Source organism: Corvus brachyrhynchos, unplaced genomic scaffold (genome assembly GCF_000691975.1).
Source record: "Corvus brachyrhynchos isolate BGI_N302 unplaced genomic scaffold, ASM69197v1 scaffold202, whole genome shotgun sequence".
NCBI lineage: Eukaryota > Metazoa > Chordata > Aves > Passeriformes > Corvidae > Corvus > Corvus brachyrhynchos.
In genome coordinates, this window is record NW_008238132.1 from 7861713 (window position 1) to 7878353 (window position 16641).

A 16641-nucleotide genomic window follows, 5' to 3' on the forward strand; every position below is an offset into this window, starting at 1 on the left:
TTCAAAACGGCCAGTGAGTTAAAATAGTTCAGTGCCTCAGCATTTGCTATACCTCTAAGTTAGCCAGATGTCTGAGTGGGTACTCCAGTATATTCAGATCTCAATTTTAAACTGCTCTACAGATTCAATTTGGAATATATTTCTTCAGTTCTTATCTTGAATTATAAGGACTACTGATTTGATTATAATCTTTTTAAGAACTCAGTGTGAGAGTAGTACATGTTTCACATACTCCCTAGTGGCCACATCCTTTGGGAAATCACTACTTTAACTTGGGTCTGTACATAAAGAACTTTTATCAAAACCAATTAAAGACATACGTACTTTACAGAAATCAATTCCTTCTGCTAACATTTGAAAAACCATGAATTCCCTAGACAGAAATAACAAACTCATTCTACTAAACAGATCAACAGTTGTACCACAGGTTTCTGTTGCATGAGGTAAGGAAAAAGTTTTGTTTTTCTGTAATGCTATTGCATAAAATTACTTCAAAACACAAGCAAGTTTAAGCTATTGATGAGCATTATTCTGAGGAATACACTCGTACTGTAAACAATATCAATGTTTAAATAATGTTTAGTACACATCACTGTAACCAGAGGTTAGATCTTACCTCTTCCTGTATCCCACTGGTAGTAGTTAATTTACTTCCATCAGTAACTGTTATAATTATTGCTGGCTCCAGAAAAAAAGGGTTTCGTCCCTAAGGGAAAAAAAGTAGTTTTACTTAAAATGATGTAACAAACTCTGTTCAGTCATTAAATAGCCACTGATATCCACCAACAAAACAACAAAGCTTGAGGTATTTGTTCTCGTGTACTACATAGTACAGCACAACGGGTTTCTGAGCCTTTTTACAGTCAGAACATGGAAAGCTAGACATTTAGCATGTCTGTATTCAATGAATGCATACAGAAACACAGCAACAATGGTTAACAGGACTTCAAGAATAATGCTTGCTGAAGTAGTCTGACTAACTAGCAGCTGTTTAGAGAAACAACCATCTCCTCAAAAGATACTTCCAATTCCCCCTATTCCAAGGTTTTGTGTGATTTAATTACTGTGTCTCCAAGTAAAGTATTTGCATAGTATCTTGTGATCATGACCCCTGGGTTAAAAATTAACACTCTGTGTATTAAGACTGATATAAATAGCAGCAGTTCCATTCTGATCAAAGTGCTTCAACATGCATGCAAAATCTACTTCAGAAACAAATACCTGAAAAATAAGCTTTCCATATGTATCATTTAAGACAAAAACATATACAAGGTAAGATATTCTAGGATCCCACCAAGACATGCACCTAGCCTAGCTGTAGCAAAAACTTGAGGTCAGTTATTGGTATTTCCTTTATCTACTGCCAGTATTCTAGGAGCTTTCTCTGCCTCCTGAAACAGAATTCCAAAGAATTCCATGGACATGTCAACTCCAAGCTCAGGTACCACATTTAACTCTACCTAGGGTTAATAAAGGACTGAATAAAAGTCACCAAAATAAAGATTTTTTTTTTTTTTTTTTTTAGTAGGTCCTATTTTCCTTCTCTTGCTAATCTCAAGGCCTTTTTTTCTTCTTCAGGAAACTAAGAAAAATGTAACTAAACCCAGAGTCTAATTCTGCTTATAAAGATAAACTATCTCATGAATGCTTATGATTTACTCTAAAAATATGGGGAGAGAATTAATAGGTTTTAGAAGATCTTTTAAACCCATTTTTAGAACCCATTCAATATAAAAGATCATCTACTGGTTTTGTGCTTCAAACAGAACTATTACTTAATCTGAAATATATTTGGTGAAGGGTATCCAGTTTGATTACTGTGGCAACACCACATTTATAGTGGTCAATATATTCTCAAACCTTAGTGAAAAAAATGTTTAAAATTCTTTTCAAATAGCAATCTATTACATACTATTACTACAAAAAAATAAGCAAAACTCATTAAAACAAAGATCAATCTCTCCCATAAAAGCCAAGCTACTTTGTATTTTAATTTAAACAATTACTCAAAAGATTTAAGGACTCTCAAAACACTCAATTTTAATTAAACTAATTTCCTAAGAATATTTAGCCTTATTTCATTCTTAACAGCTACAGTATGTTTTTCTGCCAACTAATAGTTTACCATAACTGCAAAACATCAGCTGAAAGCTAATTACATTGCACTGAAATAATACAGAAAGCAGGGTTTGTAAATAGATATTCTCATGAATACTGACCATAAAAATACTTGAACCCTATTGCTAAGAAATTATTGTAGAAAGGAATTGACAGCTGATAAAAATAAAATTTTAGTTTTAGAATGTCATAAGCAATGCTCTTTAAGTTAATATTCTGATGCAATTTGAGTATTAAAATTTTCATCTCTGGCAACACCTTTTACCTGGATATACTCATTATCTTGAAAAACTTTTTTTTATTCCTTAACTATCCTTTGTCTCAATTTTACCCATCTGAAGTTTAAGCCTTAAACAGTTTGGTCTCAGAATGATTATGAAATTACAAGGAAGGAAACAAGAGTTGCTGAGCTTGAGCTCCCTACAAAACATGTCTGAGGGAGAAATGTCTTCATCCTCAGTCTACTTTTTATAATATCACAAGCATTTTACCTATACAAAGGACAGTCACTGACATACTAAGAATCAACTTGTGTTCAGAAACATAATTAAAATGTATCAAGGAAGAATTCCAGTAAAAATGCCTATTACTGAGATTTACTGGTTTTGACTAAAAATTTCCATGTCATTAATTTTTAATGACCACCACTGACTCTTCTGACCCTGCTCCTCACCTTAGTTATACAAAGGCATTCAAAACCAGTATTAAGTCAAGTATTCCTCTAAGAAAACCCCCGCTTATTTATGTAAGCTCTGAACAGTGAGATGTGACAAAATTAAACTCCAGAAGACTTACCAATTCTTTTAACTAAACTGCAGCAGTTTTGTCAACATCAGTTGAGAATTTTATTTCAATCTAAATAACCTAATTCCACAGTAATCAAATTACTTTCTATTTATCTTCCCCTAGAAATACACTCTAAAAAAATCCACTTCATATTTACACATCTTAGAAATATGATATTCTCCTAAATACATAGCAACACCATTGACTGTAAATGCATAGGTAATTAATTCAGTCCAGCCCAATTATTTTGGATATGCAGAGAAACAATGAGTGACAGAGCACACTACCAGCTCTTTGGCAACTTACAGGTACACTGCAATGCACTGGAAAGCATCTCAGGATAACAAGGTATAAATAATAATAAGCCTGCTTACAACTTACTCCAATAACTAGCTAACCAGCATGAGGTTTTATTTATTTCAGAAGCAAAATCTTTTCAACACACTTCTTTTCCTTCTGAAAGTTTGTAGCAGAGGCAAAAAAAGGAAGAAGCACCTAAGGTTTTAATGGCTGACCACCCTGTAACAAGGTCCAAGGAGGATTTTTTCATTCACCTACAATCTGCCTTTTCAAGGACAGATATGCACCAAGGGAAAAAAAAAAAAAAAACCACAGACTTCTTTTGGAAACAAAGTTACTTAAAACTCAGCATCAATACCAGGGAAAGCTTGCTTGGCTAAAAAGGAACAAGCAAGAGATTCAAAGCCTTAAACTAACTTGTTACACAACACTTCCATTGGAACAATTTGACAGCTTCATGACTGTTCCAAAACACAAAGCAACTCAGTTGTGTTGGTTGCCTTTTCCTTAGTCTCCAGCTGAAGCAGCTCTGTGCTCAAATAACACATAAATACAGAGCACCACTAAGCTACACACCACTCACAACAGGTTACAGTAAGAGGCATCCCATGCCATCCCAGCTTGTGTCCTCAGCTTGTGCTCTCCGAGGGAGCCTCACATCAAGTCAGGAGTGTATCAAATTATCAAGACACATTTTTGCCTGGTTAAGGCTCTCACAACTAAGAGCTCATTTCCACTAGCAAGCAAGCTTAGCATCAAGTTTCAGCATGGCTAATTAATACACGCATGACTTTTTTCCTTCTTCCAAGTGTACAGGTAAAGCAGTTCAAGAGCTATTGTGATCTTTACATATGCAAGTATACAATATTACACATGCAGGAAGAAAAGATTAGTTTAATACTACTGTTATCTCAAAGAACACATTTAAATATTAATTTCAGAGTCAGAAGTGTTGAAAAACTGAAGAAATAGATGAGGTAGAAATGTGACCAAAACACATCAAATCAGAGACTATAAACGACACAACAAGCAACTACTACAAAAGTATGTAGTAGTACAGAAACTTCATGCCCAAGAAAGGCTGGAAGCTGAAAATAGACATGAACTGAAGTGCATATTTTTTAACAGAACATATCACAAGGAACTGGAAAAAAAGCATTTTGAGATCACGACAAATGTCTAAAAGGTACACTTTCATTTCAGTAAATCATAAAACTTGGCAAGCTGTATTGCACATCTATCTCCCATTATCACAGCAGAGCCTTTTCATTTTCAGAAGTATCAGCCCTAACTGTCAGTAAATTTAGACATCTGACCAGGAAATACAAAACTGCAATATCAATTTTTGAATTCAATCTTTGTTTTTTATAATTTAGGTCAAGAGTCTCACAAATGCTCGTGAGAATCTGTGAGCAACCATTGTCCAAAAACAACAGCTTAAAATGAAATCTAAAAGAATGACAAAAATTATTAGCTTTAAAGCTATTTTTAAACTGATAAACAGCTTTTAAAAAATACTGAAATATTGAGCTTGAATTTCAAACTAAAACAGACAGTCCAAATCCATCATGGTTTTCACTTTGTTTCTTAGAAACTTCAGTTACGCTTTAGTAAAGGTCCAAATCCATCATGGTTTTCACTTTCTGTTTCTTAGAAACTTCAGTTACGCTTTAGTAAAATGAGGAAATGTCTAAGACATTAACATTTATTAGAGACTTTCCCCTTCATTGCTCAAGGCAGAACACAATCAGTCAAGTACACAGAGGTATTTAACAACTGTTCTGATCATCAGTTACATAAGAACTACAGCATGCTGTTCAACTTACTTCTCCCACTCACATTTTCAGCAGCTTTGACTATTTTCTATTACCCCCACAGAACTAATCAATATAGTTGGCAAGTGCTACAGAACCAACTGTATCATGCTTTCACACAATTGTTTCCCAAGTCACAAACACAGCTGAATACACTGGCATCACAACAGTATTTTAGTCAATTTATACCTAGTAATTAAACTTTACAAAAATTACTTTGCCTTTAAGGATTTTCAAATGAATGTAGACACACACCATGATCCTGCACATACATGTAATGCACTATAGGACTAGGGAATTAACATGCTTTCAACTTTGGTAGATTAGTAAATTCTTTCCTATTACTTGATAAGAAGCAAACTGTCTTTAAATGGAAGTTTTCCCAGATGAAGCTACTCTGCATATCATCTAATTAATATTTAGCACAAACACACCATGAAACTTTGATCTATCAGAACACAATGAAGAATATGCTGAGGGTGGGGGAGAGCAAGAAGGGTAGCCCAATTCTACTACAACATGTGCTTTGATAAATCTGACTTCTCACAGGATATGCCACAAGAGCACCATAATTCCGTGGCCAGACTGAAAAATACAGCACCTCTCAACTCCATCACAGTGTTATCTAAGTGACTGTACCTGCATGATAAAAATAACTTTGAAATTGTATTTATTTACTATAGCTGTTTTAGAAGTGAAATTGATTCCTTGAAGTGGAAGCACCTCAGTGTCAGAGAAACTTCTGGTTTTGGCCTGAATAAGCAAGAGCTGAAGAACATACTGGAATTCTGTACAGGCTTAAGATTTGACAAGATGGACTTCACAGACAAGGAAAGTTGCTAACTCGTCTGTCTTGCTGTCCATAAAGATTTCAATATGTTCCCTTGATGCTGTTGGTTATCCAATACGTAATACAGTTTTGCAGTGGTAGCAATTCTGTCTTAATAGGAGAAGATCAGATATTTGTACAGCAGATGTATTTCAAGATCACTTTCAGAAGTCACAGAAGAAAGTTCAGTGAGAGCTACACCAACCAGTTTGAGTTTCAGACAGGATGTGTTCTGAAATATGTTAATAAGATTTCAAGCCATAAAAGAAATTTTAATAAAAACCAGAAATCTCCTTTGATGCCTGATTAATGACAAAGATAACATCAGTCACAAAGAGAAATCTTATGAAACAACCTAATGAAAGCCCCATTCCAGAAATTACACTAATCTCCAAGAAAAATGCCCTGTGTTTTTCTGAAAGGGCTGCAGGACAGCAGGATGATTCTTACTATTAGAGCTAGTTCACACACACCGGCAGTATGGACAAGCATCCTGTGTCATAATACTATAATCTTTTAGCTCTCCCTCCAGTACCCAGGAGGACTTGTGCTCTGTCTTTCCTTCACACTAGGCAGTTGGGAATACTACCTCACCCACAGACAGGTTTCAGAAAGAACACAGGTAAATTAATCACCTGATAAAGATAATTTGAGAGATCCCCTTACTACAACCAAAAGAAGAGAACCCTATGTCTTAAGGGGAAAACAACTGCTATCAGAAATGCAGGTGATAATAGCACATTTTAGAAGTCCAAAGTGTGGCCCCAAGAACTATAAAGATCTAGTTCCTCTGTATATATAACAGAGTGAGTAAAACCATCACATCTCTTCAACCAAGGGATGAGGGAAAGAAACAAGTTTAACAAATGCTTAATGAGTCTTGACTGAGCCCATGACAGTAACTGTACTATGAAAACACCAACTCTCAACACCACCAGTGATCCTCCCAAATTACAACTCCCATGGATTTTGCTGTAGTTTCAGCTGCATAAAAGCAACATTTATAAGCCGGTATTTGGCCAAACCAGCCTATCAGAGAGTACCTCACCTAAGTAAACTTGTACTTTACTTTGCAATTGGAACACCAGCCAGCAGAGGGGGCAAAAGTTAATAAAATCTATCCTCATATGAGGTGATTTGAGTGACAAGATAAACCTGAGGCATGTTCTGTTGCATACTACCTGAAAACACACAGGAACAGGTTAATACCTCCTTTTTAAAACTATATATCTAAATACTCTAGATGTACTTGTATAAGTACAAATAAGTAATCCATCAGTGAACTCTAATCTCTTAAAGCATGTTTAATCCAACAGTTGATTCATGGTTTCTAGACACCATGGAAGCGCATACTATCATTCCACTACTCCCTTTTTTTGCTGGAGACTGCCCATCTTTGGGAGGCTCAGCCACAAACATTAAACTGTATTACAGACACATTCCCTTTGCTTTTGAAGTTAACTTCTCTCTCTCCCCCCTCCAGTATTCTATCTCAAATTATGTTGTCTTTTGGAGAAGACCTTAAAAACAGAGTTTTAAGAAGGCCCACTAGAATTTATCAAGGTCAGAATCCATGCTTCCATTAACTCACCATCTTTCCCCCTCCCCATAAAATGGAAAATGCTGTTCAAGCAGTAATGATTTCTCCTGCACTCATTCACACTCTGAAAGTCAACATAATGGCAATGATTTTACAGTAAGGATGGCTACCAAAAAATATCTTTCCTCCATGAGGCAGGATTACAAAACCTAAATTCAGCTGTCCTCCTCTATAGACTACAGCAAGGTTATTGTAGGCAAATTAATTTCCCATATTCTAGACAATTCTTTAGTTAGCTACATAACAAATACCTAAGAGTTACTACAATGCCTAAGACACGGGCTAGGCACAACTTCTTATTTGGAACACCTATGTAGGATTACAAGGCAGTTACATGGTTTTTGCTTCATTCCTTACTGGCACTAGAGATTAGCAATAGATGAAATAATTTTTGCACACACAGTATTTGTACACACATTGGTTTGGTGGTATGAAGCTTTCTGGAACAAATTAAGTTGTAGACTTAAATAAAAAAAGAAATTAAACAAAATACATTTAGCATAAGGCTTTCAAAGCAGAACACAATTGTAACAGCAGACTTTTCCTAAAGCTGAGCCAGAGATCAAACTCCTCAGCGCATCAGTTACAGAACTAAGGGAGAATTCTTGAAACAACCATTATGTCCATAACATGAGCTACCTAAGTTCCATTTAAGAAAAGGAAATTTAAGGTATTGAGGAAAATAAATAGGATGGAAGCAAGTAATTTGTTCCTTGGTATTTTGGACCTAAGTATTATCCCCAAAAATCTTTTTTAAAAGAGCCATTTACAACTTCAATTAACTACTGAACCTCCAAACATACAAACTAGCTGTGTCCAGTCAAACCTGTACAGCAAAAATCAAAGATCCAGTTAGATATCACTTCTATAATTAGAAATGCTAGAGACAAAACAGCTATCTGAATTGCACAAGAGACATCAAACCCATTTTCAAAAACAAAGTCACAGATATATCTAAGCATATCAGCTGCTTGCTTTGCTAAAGCTTGCAAGTTTGTGTTCTATAGGCAGTGATTTCATTGCACATCCATCCTGAAACATACCACAAGAAAATTCACTGTGCTTAGTATCATTTTTATAGATGCTCATAACTTTACACATTCTGGGTTTCCAAGTCTGGCACTGAATGTACTGCTTAAAGACTATTTAATTGCGCAACTTCAGTCATTTTGGAATTCTCTCAAAAAGTTTGTGCCAAGAACAAAACCAAAACTAACAGCAAGAAAACAAAAAAGGCAACTCAAAGCAGCCTGAAAATGAGTTTCAATGCAAGAATGGTTCATTCTGGAATACAAAATCTCCATATTGAGTAGTACACATGTGACAACAGAAGGCATGTGTCAAGGAAGCAGTTTAAAGGAATGATGAATACATAGCAGATTTACTAAGACATCAAACTTAAAACCTCAAGATACTTTCATGTCTTCATATGCCTAAATCAGAGAGGTCCCAACATTAGTAAGTCACAGTTTCAAAAACCACAGGTTCGTATATAGGCTTGTCCTGTTTCTTTCACTTAAGAACAAATTTAATTGAGTTTTAAATATCATATTATATAAGTGATAACTTCTTGATTAACTTGTAAGTGCTCCAGTTTAGGTGAGGTCCTTGGTAAGTTTCAAAAACAATTCAGTCCTTCAATCTTTCACAATTATGTGACAGTTTAAAAAAAAAAAGCAAAACATGCACAGAACAGAGATTTAATATATAATAAAACTCAGCAAGTAACTAAACAGTGACAAACTGCATCGAAATGAATAGCAAAAGGCCACTAACATTTGAAACATTTAAGTACTGATGTGAGAGATATATTATAATCCCAGAAAGGGAAGAATCTTTTTCTTAAATTAAATTAACTACCTAAGCAGCAAAACCAACTGTGATTGCAACTTGTATCTTGTTTTTAAGCTAATGGAAATTTTAAGTTATAGAAAAAGACGCACCTTATTAGTTACTTGCAGATTAATAAATGAATCACTATTGGAATAATCTGAAATTGTATAATCAGCCAATAAGTTACAGGAGTTGTCCAAGTTATTTGCATGAACAATAGTACATGCAAGCTGCTAAAAACAGGTTGTATTTGAGCCTTTATAAACTTTTTCTAAGAAAAATAAAGTAACAATCCATACCAAACATAACTTTAAAGTCAGGTCCAAAGATTGAGTTTAAGATTATTTTGGCTATATTTCCTCAAATTTCTGAATGCTTTATTCCAAAAATAACTGACCTTGCCAAGCCCTGGATCAAGTCCCTAATTACAGCAGCCTTTCTGCTTCACAGCAATGACTTTACATAGCTGATTCTGGCTCAGTCAGTGCAATTCACAGTTCTAAGCCAGGCCTCTGCTCTCCACATGCTGGAGAAGGGTAACGTCCTACAGTTTCCAGCACACTAAGTAGAGGAAAAAAACCCAACCAAAAAACACAACATCAAGAAGAAAAGACAGGCTTGTATACAAAAATCTCCTCACATTTTAGGGGGTTAATAATCCAGAGTACTGACAAGCTGACTAAAATCAGCTGATTGACCTATGAACACAGAGCAATTCCTCAGAATAATTTCCCCAAGACTCCCCCACAGTTCCCTCCTGGAGTTTATCACAACAGCAGGATAAAATAGTTAGCTGTTTTAAACCAATTTTGAACCACTACAGGTCACAGGCCAGTTTATTAATCTCACTGACCAATCACTGATTTATTTTACTATATGGAGTCACACAACCTGAAGCAAGGTTGGCACAACTATGAACACACAAGAGGCCACAAGTTCCAGAGCAGGGATCTAGGCTGAGTACACCTTACATACAGATGCATACAATCAGGTTGGGATTCAAAGCTGGGAGGGCAGAATCATTGCAAGTGATGGCCACTTTTCACTCATTCTGTATACTGAGCATCAGAAAACAATATCAGTGCCCTATGAGTCCAATGACATTCTGTATTTCTTCAGTGTAGCTTGACAAAATGCAGTGTATTCAGACAATTTATGAATGAACATGTTATGGCACTGCCCCTTCCAAATCAGATTTGTTTAAATACTGAGCACTTCAAGATTCAAAGTGGTCAAAGCAAGTTCAGAACATGATGAAGTATCTTTTTTCTGCTACTGGAACAGACTACTGAGATTGTTTTCATTGGAAAAAATAAAGTGCTTCATGTAAGGTTGTTTCAAATTCTTTAAAAATACACTGGAATGGAACTAGACAAGTGATTTTTAAAACATTTAAGACTTTTGCTGAACTTTGTTGTGCTGGGAAGGCTGAAGGGCAAGCATTTCCACCTCATAATGTAAAAAACCACTTCAACAGTGCCTGCTGTAGCTCTCACTAGAGGGTATTCTAAAACAAAACTAACTAAAAGTTTCAAAAGATGGCACATTTAAAGGTTATGGCCTAAAAGGTATAAATTCAAACCAGTATGCTTAATTTCATCACACAGCAGATGGGAATGATTCATTTTTACCAGCACTTCACATACAGATCTTTGACATTAGCAGGCATATAGGTTTATGTTAAATCCATTGCTATTTCACAGAAAACAGGAGACTGTGAGAAAGCCTCTCATATTTCTGCCTTTATTATGCTTACAATTGTAATGTTGTTTACTGCTGTCTGAAGTTCTCCCATTTGGTTTTCTTGGGGAAGGGGGGCAAAAAAAAAAAAAAAAAAAAAAAAGAGACCAGGAGAGCTACTCTAGAAGTACAAACCTCTGCCTCTACCAACATGAGAAGCAAACTGCATGTGCAGCTGTGCCAGCATGACAAAGCAGGAAATGCTAACCTAAACTTTGGTCCAAATTTGGAGGCACATGCAGCACAGGCCATTTCAGTGCAGTGTGTTATGATCTCACAATGCCAAGACAAAAGCCATACTCAAAGGATTTTGACTTTTGAGAGCAAAAAAATCCAGTAACAATCCTCAAAAGCCTCTTGGGAAAATAAAACTGCTCAACGATTTAAAGAAAACAGAACATATCACTGCAAAAGCATACTGTAGTCCATGTCAGGGAACAGTACTTCACATCTGTGATCGTTGTGGTTTTTATAAGCTCAGGAGAACCTAGACAAGCATATAAGCAAGTAGTCAGCCTAGAATGTGTGACTTAAAGCTGTCTTGTGCCTATCAAGTATGATTAGACATTATCTCCTAGGTATGCTATTTACTTGTATTTGGAATACCAGAGTATTTATGCCATTATGGCAAAGCACATTGAACTCTACAGACCAATGCCAAGTTTTACTGTGGGAACACATCAGCAATTCTGCTACTGTAGCTATAAATGGGTCTAAACATATATTCAGAGAGAACTATAAATTGGCAGTTAACCTAAAATTGTATTGTTTGATGGTCACACACAGCATGAAAAATCACTCAGAAAAAAGTTATTTAAAAACAATGCCATCATATGCAGGATACCCTCAGACTTCCAGGTCAGAAATCGGTCATTCCAGCTCTGAGCGTATTTTTAAGTTCCCAACATATTCTTTATCAGTTGAATTCAATTTGAATTTTAGTTTTCCTCGAAATTTCTTAGTTATGCTTCTGTTCATATGTGAAACAATACAGAATAAAAGGCTTTCGGCAAGACTGCACACAGCCTGGTAAGTCACCCAAACAATGTTTCTTGTACTAATCTAAATCCAGGCAGCACCTTATTCATCATTGTGAATGAAAAATACCTATTCTAAGTGCGCTCGTATTAGACAAATTATAGTTGACTTTTCTGTTTCAAAACAACAAAGTTAGCGTGCTTTTGTTACATCAGATTTGTTTAAAAGTCAAACTCATCTCTAAGCCAGTTTTACCATAGCAGTAATAATTATGGGGCAGAAAAATATGTGCAAGATATTAACTCATGAAAAGCTTATAATATTGAAAAGTGCTGTTTCTATATGCAGGATTAAAGCAATTTCACCCTGAAAAAATTTGTAAAAATACTTTATCAACTCAACCACTTTGAAATCCACTCAGTTAAGTGTATTTTATCCTCTCAAACGTTATTCTATGCAATAGTGCTGAAAAAACAGTAAGAGACCATCATTACACAAATAACAAGCAACGTGAAACACATGGGGTATCAATAAATCCGAGTTTTAGCAATTTCAAGCATCCATCAGATTCCAGTTTTGGTGGTGCTACGTTGGTCCTTTGTATGTGACTATCAAAACACCACTGATAGTTATTTTACCTATCTCAGATTCAGTGCTAAATCTTAGAAACCTCACTACAAACTTCAAATAACTGAGGTTGATGGTTCATTTCAACCATTTGTTTACATTTTTACTCTGTTGTAACAGCAGCTACATTTTCAATGTTTTCTGTTTCCACAGAAACACATCTATCAGTTTTTAACCCCTGTATCAACTACAACAAGCTGCACACTTGCTACACTCTAAACTATTTGGTTAAAATGTGACTTGCAAACAAAGTTGCTGAACAAGCCACAGTTACAAGACCTAAGAGTGTATTTCAAGAAGACAAAACACCTGTCAGTAAAAGGCTTGGTATTTCTGACTACCTCAAACAATGGAGAAGCTGAACTGGAGAAAATAAAAAGTCAATTATCTAAGTGTAAACTGGGCTAATGAAGTACACCATTTTGTGTGATGTGACAGTAAGCCCTTACTGAACTTGGTGCATTTAAACTGCTTTGATCCTGGAGACATCCAAATCCTGTATTTTTTCCTAAGCTCTCCATAAAAATGCAGAAGGTGAAAAGGATCACTATTTTTAGTGAATGCTAAAAGCTGACACCTTATTTGAAGGTTTATTCTTCTGCTATCAATCATCACAAAAAGCATACTAAGGGGGGAAAAAAACTATTATTGGATTCAAGCAGCATACTACTGAATTTATCAATCTAAAAGTGCTGCTTAAAATGCCACCTTAAAACGTGTACTTTCCAAAAACATTTTTTCTTGGCAAAAGCCTTCAAAACAATTGGATCTAGCAACCTCTCAGTAAGACACAGCATTTACAAAGCCGTACCATAGCATTTACATCAGAAATAGCTTATGAAGAAATCTTCCAGGCCCTTGACAATCTAAGTATGTTGACAGTGTCCTTTATGATCTAAATGTGAGATCCTGGGGCCAGCTGATCTCACAGTAACTCAATCTTTATGAGTAACTAAGTCAGTACTTATTTGCTTAAAGAGTAATATGATAAACACTCATAAGAAAAATCCAAACATTAAAGTTGCAATAAAATACGAGATTTTGTTGGAGATTTTCCCCAACTCCAGAATGACCATTCAGCCATCATTCTTGTTCAGAAGGTCAGCTGATGGAGAACTCTGGTTAACTTTGAAAGAAATCAAGTATAGTGAGTTACTCTGCCATTTAACCAAACAGCTCATACTCAGCAGGGGCACAGGATATCACGCTGGTGGAGACACAACCAGACAATCCCATCAGGCTTGTATCATGTCTTGTCATTTGCATGTGTGAGCAAAATCTGTTTTACAAGTCATTTTTGTGTAACAAGTGGATCTTAGCAAGTATCTTAGAAGCTTGTCAATACATCAAAATACAAGCACAACAGTCAAAAGATTTTTAGCCAGAGAAATTTCCCACAAAAGAAGATTAATAACAGTTTGGATTTTATTACATAATACCACACCTAAGATGGTTGCTTTTTTGTAAAATTATCTTCTCTTACTCTGAGATACTCAGTCTTCAAGTATCTGCCCCTTAAATTTCAGTTAACTACTATTTTATGGTCTTAATATTCGCAGTTGCTTTAGAAAAAAGTTAATCAGCAATTTATGTTCTGAGTGAAAACTATTTCAAATGCAACTGAGCATTCTGACCACTTTCATTTTCCTGATTTTTTAAGTTTCTCATGTCATGTACAGTTAAATATCTCTTTGTCTGGAGTATATTTTAGGTGGTAGACAAGAACAACAGGAAGATGAGGATAACAAGACATGGTTTTAAAGACCAGTGTGAAGTTGAGGACAATTAGGTGCCCCAGATCTCATCCTGCAAATGCCAAAGGGTCAGTTAAGTGTTGTGGAATTTATTTTTAAAATTTATTTTTAAAAATTAATTTAAAAATTAAAAATTATTTTTTAAAATAGACAAAATGGGAATCTTTGACTTCAGCATCAGATGACCTACCACTTGCAATACATCCATGTATTTTTGCAGATGCTAAAAAGGGCTAGAATTTCTGTTTAGTCACCTGACTGCCCATGCAAATACCTCTTCAACAGCCAGCTCCACGTGTGGGATGGAGCAAAAACTGCATAAATGAGGATGGGTTCAAGCCCAGAGACTTACAACCAAAACGGATCAGACAAAGAAAAAGTCATTGCTTCACAGACAAAAGAGCAGCTATTGCAGTAATGAACACTACTAGTGAGTCAAAATAGTCATGACAACTCAACTGCCCACTTGAGTAGTTGAGCACAGCTGGTTCACCTAGAGCAAATTATTTGACATGGGTTTAATTAGAATAATTATCAGTAGCAATGGGAAAGAGCAAATAGTTTGTGTATGTGCCTACAGGGTTTAAGTGTTCAAGAAAGATTCATACAGCTCCTGTAAAACACCAGAAAAATGGGAGACTTATACACAGATGTATGAGGACAGCAGATGGTAATAGAAAAAAAACCCCATGTGTGAACTAGCACTTTTTTTAAGTTTCATCACTAAACAGGCATTTTAAAAATGTTTAGGCTCACTTGATCATCTCATGGCAAAGCCATACAATGCAGCATGAAACTTCCTTCACAAACAAATAGGGCATGTTATCACAAACTCAGACTGGAAAGAGTTGGGGGGAGGAACAGGGACTTATGTTCACAACCATATTCCCATGTTAAATACCAGAGCGGTACTAAGTACTAATCCTCAGATAGTGGACAAAGCATTACATGAGAATAACAAACAAAAAGGGGAGATTCAAGTTAGTATGTCCCACATGAAAAGTACATTATATACTTTGACCAACACTAGTACCATCCTTCAAGTAAAACAAATCCAGGCTTTGATCCAGCACCAGAAAGAACTGAGTCCTAATGCACACATTTAACCTACAACTTCTGTATTTTAGCAGCTCATACTAAGGAGCATGAGAAGGCTGGCCCACACCAAAAAAGTCCTGTTTTAAAGGGATAGTTGCAATAGAGATTAAAAAAGCACAGTTTCTCAAGGTTCTGATACAAGAGGCAGGTTTATAAAAATACACTTATGCAGAGAAATGTTGCAGTAAACTCACTGGAAAGAAAGTGTTTTGAAAAAGTTGTGCTCCTTCCAGTACTTTTGGATATGCAGTGTTGTTAGAAAAATGGCTCATCTCCCAAATTGTTCAGCACTGTATAGAGAAAGCAAAGTTTTCATAACCCTATCAGGCTTGCCAGCTAAGGTACTGAACATAGACTTGACAAAAATAAAAAAATTGAACTGAGAAGGTCAACTTGGAGGCTACATCACAGCTTAAAAACTGAGGAATAACTGAAATGAAAACAAAAAAAGTAAGTTGGGTACAAAACTATAGTCACTGACTGTATTTCTTCAAGCTAGCTGAGCTCTGCTTACTTTTGAAGAAGGCCCCATATTGAATATTCCGTGAAGATGCCACTTTTGGACAACTAGCTAATTGCTGTCTCTGGGAAGTTTGTGTCTTAAGATTTTTCCACCTAGTAATAGTCAACCTACCTGCCCATAGTTGTCTATGCCAGTTACTAATCTATTTAAGTTTAATAAATCAAAAGCTGTCCTTAGGGACTGGCCAAGAGTCGTAAGTCCTTCAGCTTGAAGGTTTTTCAGTTCATTCATAAACGTTGCATGATTTTCCTTCCAGCCAGCCTGCAAAGAGAAACATGAGAAGATTTATTCTGCAGATACGAGTTTTGCTTTCCTGTTAGGCTACAAAGAGCCTTCCCTGCTGCATGCAGCTCACTAGAAATGCTAACAAAACACCTCAGAAGTTAGTAGTATTTGATGTTGCTCCAAAGAGCCTGAAATGATGCACTTCTCTTAAACCATAGAACTCCCCATTTATCAAACGAGCATTTTTGCTTTGTCCCCCAGGACAAATTTCTTTGAGGACACCGGTGCCCAAACCTCAGAACTATTTACATCACCCTCCCAGATGGAAGCCAACTGCGCTTGTGAAGCGACCTCCAACAGGTTCACCGTCCTGTGTCATGTGGACCCACCGCCCCCTTCCCCCGCGCGGTGCGTCC

The 16641-nt window shown here is 36.0% G+C and overlaps 1 protein-coding gene across 2 annotated transcripts in view; it reads right to left on the reverse strand.

The window, feature by feature from the left end:
- INTS6 (integrator complex subunit 6) overlaps nucleotides 1-16587 on the reverse strand; it is a 39685-nt gene extending 23098 nt beyond the window's left edge. For both annotated transcript variants that reach the window (XM_017733648.1, XM_017733647.1), the window contains exons 1-2: nucleotides 16112-16587; nucleotides 617-706 (exon numbers count right to left, since the gene is read on the reverse strand). In XM_017733648.1, the coding sequence (XP_017589137.1) occupies nucleotides 617-706; nucleotides 16112-16231 (210 nt within the window). In that variant the 5' untranslated portion in view covers nucleotides 16232-16587. The remainder of the gene's footprint in view (nucleotides 1-616; nucleotides 707-16111) is intronic.
- Nucleotides 16588-16641: the final 54 nt, after the last annotated feature.